The sequence below is a fragment of the Cnephaeus nilssonii genome (assembly GCF_951640355.1).
Source record: "Cnephaeus nilssonii genome assembly, chromosome: X".
NCBI classification, from domain to species: domain Eukaryota; kingdom Metazoa; phylum Chordata; class Mammalia; order Chiroptera; family Vespertilionidae; genus Cnephaeus; species Cnephaeus nilssonii.
Window position 1 is genome coordinate 50,939,259 of NC_137071.1, and position 10,779 is coordinate 50,950,037.

A 10,779-nucleotide genomic window follows, 5' to 3' on the forward strand; every position below is an offset into this window, starting at 1 on the left:
CACACCTAAGGATGTATACCACACCTAAGGATGGGTCTGGTTGCCAGTGGAGCCAACCATGTGATTAGAGGGTTGGAAATTTCAGTCCCACTCCTCGACCTCCAGTGAGGGAAGAGGAGCTAGAGATTTAGTTCAATCACCAACTGGTCAATGACTTAACCAATCATGCCTACGTAATAAAGTCTCCAAAAAAACCCAATAGGAGAGAGTTCAGAAAGCTTCTGTGTTGGTGAACATGTGGAGATTTGGATAGGGTGGCACGCTTGGAGAGGGCATGTAAACTGCATCCTTCCCCCTATCCCTTGCCTTATGCATCTCTTCCATCTGACTGCTTCTGAGTTATAGCCATTTACAGTTGACTCTTGAACAACAAAGGGGTTGAGGGGCCAACCATCCTGCATAATTGGAAATTCATGTATTAACTTTTGATTCCCTAAAAACTTAACTATTAATAGACTACTGCTGACCCAAAGACTTACCAATAACATAAATAATCAATTAACATATTTTGTATGCTATATGTATGTATACTGTATTCTCACAACAAAGTAAGCTAGAGAAAAGGTTGTTAAGAAAATCATAAGGGAGAGAAAAACATTTTATAGTATTTATTGAAAATATCCACGTATAAGTGGACCTGCACAGTTCAAACCTGCATTGTTCAAGGGTCACCTGTATAATTAACAGGTAATCTAGAGAGTAAATGGATTACTTGAGTTCTGTGAGCTGCTCTACCAAATTAATCAAACCCAAGGAGTGGTCAGAAGTACAGGTAACAGCCTGGGCTTGTGATTGGCATCTGAAATGAGCAGCAGTCTTGAGGGACTAAGCCCTTTACCTGGGGAATTTGATACCATCTCCAGGTAGATAGTGTCAGAATTGAGTTGAATAGCAGGACACCCAGCTGATGTCATGAGCATTGCTTGGTGGTGTGGAGGTAAACCCCTCCCTCTACACATTGGAATTGGGTCCAGAACCCTCTTAGGAGGAATAGGTTGAAGTACGACAACAACATACCCTACCAAAAAGCTACTATGCTAAAAATCAGTTCCAAACAAGAGAGAAACATCTCCAATATCAGGAAAAGAATTGTTTAAAGTATTGAGCTAGAAAAGCTAAACCTTCAAGATTAACTTGTCACATCCCATAGATGGAGATACTGAGGTCTAATAAGAGATATGTCTTCTCTATGGTCACAAAGAGCCAGAACTGGGACACAGGTCTCTCGCCCTGACCCCAGTCCAGTTCTTCTACTAAACCATGTTGTTTCTCTAGATTATGCTATTGGCCACTTACAATTTTTTTAAATGCAGCTGTTTAATGAAAGATAAAGTAGAAAACTTAGCCACAACATAAATCTGTACTCAAGTTAAAAGATAAGGTAACAGGACAGTTAAATCATCATATATACAGCCAGACCCAAGCAACTGGAAGATTTTCCTCCATCTGATCCATCATTCAGTTCTGCTCAACTCAAATGATTTGCTTGTTAAGTGAGATGTATGTGGCTAAACTGAGAGATTAAGTTGTGGTTAACACATTAGTCCTTATTAAAAAATATTAAAGACCACCATGCAAGTTATAAAAGATTAAGTAGTACTGATATATAAATGGAGGTTGTATATCTCCCACCATTGCTTAGTAATAACATTACCTAGACCATATTCTATGGAGTCTGGATGATCGTCATCTCCTTCTTGGCTAACCTTCTGGAGATGCTGCAGATAGGCATCAGTATGGAAGGTGGCCATCTCCTCCATGGAGGCCACTTTGGGTTTAACTATTCTAATAATAACAGAAAACAAGGAGAGGTGAGTAAGTCAGATCCAGAGCATACCAAAAGCTAGAAGCAGGAACTAGTGATATGAGAAAATATAACTAGCTTTTTGTTCCAGGGCCTGAAGTAATAAACATGTTCTGTTCTTCCACTGCACTACTAGTATATAGTCTTTATTTCCTCACAACTATGTAATGGCTCCATTAATGGGGGTGAGAGGATAGATTTTTCCCTTGAGTTTATAGGTAGTAAAAGAAAGTATATTTAAGTTAAATAATCAGATATTGGACATTACTCTGAGAGTTACAAATTTCATGACAAACCAGCAGGCTGAGATATTTTCATCTGAATCAGCTCCTAATTGGGCCATGTAATCCTTTCAGCTATATTTTTACTTTCATAGGCAGTTATAGAATTTTGAATTTGGAGTCAGATAACTATATTCCTTTACTAACTGTATTTACCAGCTCTATAACCTCAGATAAAAACTCTTCTGTAGTTCAGTTTCCTCATCTGTAAAGTGGGGAGATCTTATGGAACTTACATGATAACATATATAAAACTAGAAGCCCGTTGCACGAAGTTTCGTGCAATAGACTTTTCCTTCACCTGGCTGCCGGCACCAGTTTTCCGCCAGCAGCAGTTTTCCTCTAGCCACCCGCGGATCAGAGCACCTACAGCCAGCATGATCGGCCACCCCGAGAGGAACTTTGATCGGGAGGCGCTCCGATCGGCGGGTGGCCAGAGGAAAACTGCTGCTGGCGGAAAACTGGTGCCGGCAGCCACGCAATCGGCCACCCCGAGTTCCGCCACCAGCGTCTTCCTCCGGCCCCATGGGTCCTTCCACAGCCGTTTAGGCCAGTGGGAGGAGCGGGGGTCGGGGACTCGCGAGTCCCCGTCCCCCGCTCCTACCACCAGCCAATCGGCCACCCTGAGTCCCGCCCCCCGCGCCTCCAGCCGGCCCAATCGTGGGCGTAGCGGAGTGATGCAATTTGCATATTACCTTTTTATTATGTAGATGCTTTGTGGATAACTATCATTGTTAATATTAAAGGATAAAAAAAGGCAACCCAAAACATAAAAGTTCCTGTGTTTGGTCCCTCATACCTGCCTCTGAGGAGGAGAGGAAGGGCAAACAGTTGGAGCTGGGCTTTACCCAGAAGCTCCCAACCAACTCCTCATAAGAAGTGACAAACAGGAGTGACTGAGAGAATACAAGATGCTAAGCTAATGACAGGACTTACCACCTCTAACCTCTAGCTGCCTATTTATTCCCCATTTCCTCTTCCTGATTCCACCACTGCTGCTACTGCCCAGGCCATTCAAAGGGTGGTCTGTGACTGACAGCAGCATCACCTGAGGGCTTGTTAGAAAGGCAGAATTTAGCCTAACCTCCAACCCACTAAATCAGATTTGTATTTTAACAAGGTAATTCATATGCATATTTAAAATGGAAAAGCAATAACCTAGGCCAGTGGTCAGCAAACTCATTAGTCAACAGAGCCAAATATCAACAGTACAATGATTGAAATTTCTTTTGAGAGCCAGATTTTTTAAACTTAAACTTCTTCTAACGCCACTTCTTCAAAATAGACTCGCCCAGGCCGTGGTATTTTGTGGAAGAGCCACACTCAAGGGGCCAAAGAGCCGAATGTGGCTCGTGAGCCGCAGTTTGCCGACCACTGACCTAGGCCACAGGGAGGCAGTACTGTTTTGTTTTGTTTTTATGCTTGTTGATTGGGAACAGGGCCACAAGTTTCTCCTGAATTACTATGACTTTTCATGTTAAGGACAAGCACCAAACAGGCCAGAAGAAAGGAGGCTCCACCTCAAAAATTAAATATATATAGCCAAGATTAGAGGATTTGATTCTTGCTCCTTCTTCAAGAAAACATGTCTACATCCTTGGAGGTTACAAATCTGCCCATTAAAATAAAATTTTTAGTTTCTTGGACCATGTTTCCCAGCCCTAATAGCTCCCTCTTCTAGCAACCTTCCTCTTACTTAACAAATACTTACTGAAAGCCTCCCCATGTACCCAGCAAGGAAATGTGACAGTTTTACTTTGTTTTGATTTCTTGTTTGTCTTACAGTTTTTGAAATGTTAAATGACTTTAATGGAAGGCATTAGTTTTTATGTTTATCAAAAATATGGGTTAAAAAATGGTTGAAAAACATTCCCAAAGAAGGTGCTCAATAAAAGATCCTATCTAATAAAAGAGTAATATGCAAATTAACCATCAATCTGCGACACCCACCAGCCATGCCCACCAGCCAATCAGGAGCAAGTATGCAAATTAACCCCAACCAAGATGACTGCGGCCACGGAGTGAGCAAGAGGGAGGCTTGGGTTTCCCCGGTGATGGAGGAAGCCAAGCTTTCCACACACCCTGGCGGGCCCAGGCCTCCACTCAAGGCTACAAAGTTTCAATTATAGAAGATAAATAAATCCCAACAAAAATGGTGGCAGCCACGGAGCTGGAGAGAGCAGGAGGCTAGGGTTGCCCCTGGCAATGGAGGAAGCCAAGCTTCTGCAGCCCTGGCCTGTCTTGGCCTCCACTCAAGGCTACAAAGTTTCAATTATAGAAGATAAATAAATCCCAGATACCAGGGCCTCTGCTTGGGTCGCCGGGGGGCGTGGCCGGCCTGCAAACCACCACAGGCCCCTTGCCCAGGCCGCCCCATGCCCCAAGGGAACCCCCACCCTGATCTGGGACACCCTTTAGGGCAAACCTGCTGGCCCCCACCCATGCACCAGGCCTCTATCCTATCTAATAAAAGAGTAATATGCAGATTGACCATCACTCCAACACACAAGATGGCTGCCGCCATGTGGTCAAAGATCCTGCCCCCATGTGGACACAAGATGGCCACCACAAGATGGCCAGCAGGGGAGGGCAGTTGGGAGGGACCAGGCCTGCAAGGGAGGGCAGTTGGGGGCAATCAAGCCTGCAGGGGAGGGCAGTTAGGGGTGACCAGGCTGGCAGAGGAGGGAAGTTGGGGGCGACCGGGCCTGCAGGGAAGGGTAGTTGGGGGGGACCAGGCCTGCAGGGGAGGGCAGTTAGGAGCAAACAGGCTGGCAGGGGAGCAGTTAGGCATCAATCAGGCTGGTAGGGGAATGGTTAGGGAGTGATCAGGATGGCAGGCAGAAGCGGTTAGGGGCAATCAGGAAGGCAGGCAGGCTAGCAGTTGGGAGCCAGCAGTCCTGGATTGTGAAAGGGATGTCCAACTGCCTGTTTAGGCCCGATGGGATCGGGCCTAAACAGGCAGTCAGACATCCCTCGAGGGGTCCCAGATTGGAGAGGGTACAGGCTGGGCTGAGGGACACCCCCCCCCCGCACGAATTTCGTGCACCGGGCCTCTAGTTTAGTTAATAACAAGGATAAAGTCTGAAAGCCTGTTACAGTACGTCTGGGAGAGAAATGAGGCATATCACACTAACAGGTGTAAACAGACATTTATTTGGCCAGAAAATGTCATAAATAATCTTACAAGTGTCAGGGTTTTACTCTTATTTACTCTTAAAATGACAAACAGTGAATTCACTTTTAAAAAAAAAAAAGATGCACTTAGTTCTGTGCCTGGTCACAGGAGTTTTCTTTGGTTTTGACTTGTCTCCAGGCTCACTCATAATGTTTGGTGGTGGTTATGGTGCTCCTAAAAGTCTTAAGTTGAACCCACACCCTCAGATCTGGCTCAGGGGTCAAAAATCCAAACAGAACACCTCCTAGCTGAACACCTATTTTTTAGTACCCAAATGTATTCACCTAAAAATCTCCACAAAGCACCTATCCCTATGAGACTTTATTTTTAATTTATTTTTTATTGAATTTACTGGGGTGACATTGGTTAATAAAATTATATGGGTTTTGCCCGGCTGGCGTGGCTCAGTGGTTGAGTGTCGAGCTATGAACCAGGAGGTCACAGTTCGATTCCCAGTCAGGGCACGTGCCTGGGTTGCAGGCTTGATCCCCAGTCTGGGGTGTGCAGGAGGCAGCCAATCAATGATTCTCTCTCATCATTGATATTTCTATCTCTCTCTCTCCATCTTCCTTCCTCTCTGAAATCAACAAAAATAATAATAAAAAAGCTCTACTTCTTTCAGAGCAAACTTTTAAAAATTATATAGGTTTCAGGTATAAAATTCTATAACAAATTGTGTGTATATTATATTGTGTGTTCACCAGGATACTTTCCCTCTCAGCAGTCAAGTCCTGTTTGAAATGGATCATAAGTGCTTCATGCACTTTTTGTCAAGTTTTCTTAATTCTTAAAGAGCTTTTACAGGCAAATTACATACCCTGTGAATCACAAAAAGATTTAAAAGAAGCACCACTCTCTCCCTAATTAGTCCCACTGTGAAGCAGGATTTTAAGGCCAGGACCACCTGGGTTCAGGGTTTTGATCATGAAAGATAACTTACCTCATTTGCTTATGCAGTGCATATGCTTCAATTAAAGAATGTACCATACTGGCCTAAAAACATCAGCAAAAAGAAAAAAAAGCAGAAAATAGCCCCTTAATGTTTAATTCAGAGAAATTGCGTGGACTTCATTATCCTGAACAAAGGAACGAACTTTTAGCCCCACTCCTTTCGCTTTACTTAACAGTTACAAAGCACTGCAGACAATATAGATACAAAGTATCTAAATCGCTAAGGAGAAAGCTACTGGGCCTTATCGAGGTGATGGACCACATTTTTCCTGCAGCTTCTCCACTTCAGGGACCCCTTGCAGTAGAGACACTACCCATCAGTGCCAGACCCTCCTCCGGCCCTCCGCCCCCACCTGTGTCCATTGGGCACCCGACTGATACACACAGCACCCTCGGAAACTGTAAGGGAACACTTCCTCCAGCGCCTCGTACAACTGCCCAAATTATTGCTGAAGATTTCCCCCAGCCTGGTATTTTCCTCGCTTCCTAATGCCCTCCCGTCCACCCCTCCAACCACCTCCCCCCACCCCCCGCCACCACCCCCGCCACCACCACCGCAAAAGTCCACGAACTTTCATCCCAAGCTCTCTTACCCGTTTGGGGACTTTGGCCAGGGAATCGCACATGCTGACATACTCGGGACTATAGATGTAAACCGGGGGCAGGGAATACCCACTGTCCGCAGGCTCCTCTGGCTCCTCCATCCTCCACTTCCAGCCGTTCCGGGGCCACCGTCGGATCCGGCTTTTTTCGGACTCAGCCCGGCTCCGGTTCCTGCTCCTCTGATCCGCAGCACCGGTGCTCCCTAGTCAACATTCCCTCTTATTCTCCAGATCGCCAGAGTCACTGTCTTCGCTCTCTATCCAATTGAAGGAATGCATGGGCCTTCCCAGGCAAGAACCTCTTCATTTAGTGACCACAGTTCAAAAAGGTTGGCAGGTTGGCAGATATAAAAGCCCAGATAACTGTCAATTAGGATCGATGTTTTAAGGCACAAATAAGCACGGTCAAAACTAACCATCCTTGTTGCCCTACGGGGCCATTTGAGATGAGGTCAGACGAGCTTCACAGCATGCCGGGAGATGTAGTTTAGAGGAGTTTGAGGAGCGGAAGAACCGGATTAATTACTAAAATAGCCGCTAATTTGAGTTTTAGCGCAGAAAGAAAGAAAGAAAGAAAGAAAGAAAGAAAGAAAGAAAGGAAGGAAGGAAGGAAGGAAGGAAGGAAGGAAGGAAGGAAGGAAGGAAGGAAGGAAGGAAGGAAGGAAAGAAAGAAAGAAAGAAAGAAAGAAAGAAAGAAAGAAAGAAAGAAAGAAAAGAAAGAAAGGAAGAAAGAATGAAAGAAAAGAGAGAGAGTGAGAGAGAGTGAGAGAGAGAGAGAGAGAGGAAGGAAGGAAGGAAGGAAGGAAGGAAGGAAGGAAGGAAGGAAGAAAGAAAGAAAGAAGAAAGAAAGAAAGAAAGAAAGAAAGAAAGAAAGAAAGAAAGAAAGAGAAAGAAAGAAAGAAAAGCCTCAACTCTTTATGAATTGTTTCAATCTGAAAACACACCCATGTAATTAAAGACAAACACAATGTGGCCACCAAGAGTAGCGCCCAGCTACCAGAGTGACTTTTTTTGGTGGAGGACCCATTAATGCTACAAAGGGTTTGAAAAGTTTACACAGTAAATTCTGTGCCTCATTGCTTTTCATCACCTATCCATGTTTATTAAGAGTTAATAATCTCATATGTATAGATAAAAGTGATCAAATTTTTAAAAGAGTTAACACTCTCAAATTGACTCTGGCAAAGCTGATAGCACTTTCCCAAGAGGCTGGCTGGTACTCTGGAAGTTGCTTGTTAGACTCCAATCAAACAATGATGTCAAATTAGGTACTCCTTGAAAAACTCATGTGCACTAAAGGTGTAAGCAGATACTTTCTGTAATGTTTGGAGACAGCAGTTATCTCTCCTCCCTCCCTTTGCTTTTGCAGCTGTTGAAAAGTTAAGGAAATTGTTTAGGTTTCATGTGAGGGTCCACATTAAATAATACTCTTAAGCAGTTTTAGAATTATTACCAGTATTTCCAAGTTCCTAGGGGACCCTATGCACTAATACAAACTGGTCAATGCTGAAGCCTAAACTGACCTACTAATACCCCTCAGACAACCCAATATTTATACCTTCTTCAAAAATCTACCTTGCTTTTTACTCTCTAAACATTTATTGAGCAATGCAATATACACTTGTATATATTATCTCATTTTGTCCTTACAACAGTCCTGTGAAGGAGGTTGCAATACACCACTTTACAGATACAGTTTACAGATAAAACAATAACAGTTCAAAGTCACACACTTAGAAAAGCAGGGATTCAAAACCAGGTCTGCCTGACACTGAAGCCTTTACTGTATAAAATTGATTCCTCCAGGATGACTGTGTTAAATCTAAATTTGTTCAACCATCCATTTAGTATCCCCACAATACTTCTATTTTGCAAATGTTTCTTTTTCCCTGTAATGTGTTCTTTAACCAGAATGTAAGCTCTCCTGCTTCTTCTATACTTTCCCATAGCAACTAGTTCAAAGCTCTGCAAAAATTCAGTCATTTATCAAACGTTTATCGGACATCAACTAAGTATGGTACAGCTAAGAATTCAATTTGATCTCTGTTCTCAGGGAATTTGCATGCTCATAGTGATGAGACAAATACACAAAAAAAACATATGCAACGCAGAGTCAGATAATGAACGTAGGATGCTTAGATTACTTAATAAATAAGCATCAAGTACTTGATAAATGGTACTTAAATGGCAACTGGGATTCTGACTCAGTGTCATTAGAGGGGGTCTTAGCAGATGGACAGGATTTTACTTGGTGAAGATGGGAACCAGGGGAGGGCATGCAGACTAGAATCGCCAACATAAGTGAAAACACAAAGGAGAATATATCTAGTCTAGTTTAAATGAAGGGGCTGGATAATGAAGGGTTTTGAATGCCAGGCTAAACAGACTTCTCATCCTGTGAAAAATGGGAAGACAGTTAAACAGAAATCTTTAAAAAAATATTTCTATAGCAGTGGTGTGTAGGAAAGATGAGCTATTGAAAGACAAGAGGCAGGGAGAGTGTCACAATGGTCCAGACAATAAGTAATGATTATTTAAATTAGGGTAGGGGCAATGGGAGCAGAGAGGGAGAAACAATGCGCAGGGTAGGTTCAATAGGACCTCCTTACTACTTGGATATTGGTGAGAGAGAGGTGGAAAAGAGTCAGTGAAAACTCTTAAATTTAAAGTCTCGGTGAAGAGTCTAGTAGTATCAATATAACGCAGACGAGAACAAGGAGGAATAACTCATAGGGTAAAGCAGAATGAACATGAGTTAGATTTTTTAAAGTATTGAATTTCATAAATCAACAAGTTAAGCAGGTGTTGAACCCATTTTTCCCTACATAAGAAAGAGATAGCTAAAGTCATGAGTGGCTGAGATTGTCAAGGGAACTATCTGATAGAGTCAAGAGAACTACACTGGAATGTCAGTTACATCTTACTTAACATTTTCAAACCAAATTCCTGATTTCCCCACCCAAGTCTTTCCCAACCCTTCCCCATCTTTCATAGATCAGTAACAAGACCAACAGTTATTAAGTTTCCTAAGCCAGAAACCTGGGAGTTGTTTGTATTTTCTCTTTCCTTCACTCTCAAATCTAATCCATCAGCAATTTACATTGGTTCTACCTCCAAGACATGTCTTAAATACTGTACATCCACTTCCCTCCATCCACACTGCTGCTACCTCAGCCCTGGAACTCTAATCTCTCACCTGGGCCTTCAGCAATATCTGACTAGTTTCTATTCCACTCCTGCTGACCTACTAGTACAATTCATTCTTTTTAGCAGCCATCAGAGTGGGCTTTAAAAAACCCAACTCAATGAGATGTCACTTTTTAAAACTTGCCCCACACCATGGTGAGAAACTTTGAGCTAGGAATATAATGTAATTTTTCAGAATGCCTGTTTATGAGGGTTAGGAGGAGAAAAGATGCCAGAAAGGAGACAAAAAAGGAATAGTTGGGTGATAACTAGTATAGTACAGTTTCATAGAAATCAAGGGATGAGAGGGTTATAAGGAAAAGGTAATAACAATGTCATGTATTGCAAAAGAGTCAAAGAATCCTTTTGCCATTGGGAGCTCACTGGTGTCTATGGAAAAAAAAAAGAGAGAGAGGTAGGGAGAAAGCCAGATTGCAGGGAGTTCAAGAGTGAGGCCAACATTGTCAAGTGTAGTTTCCTTTGAAGAAATTGTGAAAGAAAGTAGTATATCAGCCTGGGGAAACGTCAGAGCCCAGGAATGTTTTTTAGGACAAGGGAGAAATGCATATGTTTATAGACAGAGGGGAACAAGCCTCTGGGGCTTTAAGAATTGACTGATGGGAGTTCCAACTTCTAGGAATATATCCCAAGAAATCAGAAACACCAATCAGAAAAGATATATGCATGCCTATGTTCATAGCAGCAGAATTCACCATAGCTAAGATTTGGAAACAGCCTATGTGCCCATAAGCAGATGAGTGGGTTAAAAAACTGTGGTAC

The 10,779-nt window shown here is 43.0% G+C and overlaps 1 protein-coding gene across 3 annotated transcripts in view; it reads right to left on the reverse strand.

Annotated features, from left to right (window-relative positions):
* The window catches only part of HDAC8 (histone deacetylase 8), a 234,888-nt gene extending 227,827 nt beyond the window's left edge, over nucleotides 1-7,061 (reverse strand). For 2 of the 3 annotated variants that reach the window (XM_079765340.1, XM_079765341.1), the window contains exons 1-3: nucleotides 6,805-7,061; nucleotides 6,201-6,253; nucleotides 1,655-1,785 (exon numbers count right to left, since the gene is read on the reverse strand). In XM_079765340.1, the coding sequence (XP_079621466.1) occupies nucleotides 1,655-1,785; nucleotides 6,201-6,253; nucleotides 6,805-6,915 (295 nt within the window). In that variant the 5' untranslated portion in view covers nucleotides 6,916-7,061. The remainder of the gene's footprint in view (nucleotides 1-1,654; nucleotides 1,786-6,200; nucleotides 6,254-6,804) is intronic. The other variant, XM_079765339.1, reaches the window with a different exon arrangement.
* Nucleotides 7,062-10,779: the final 3,718 nt, after the last annotated feature.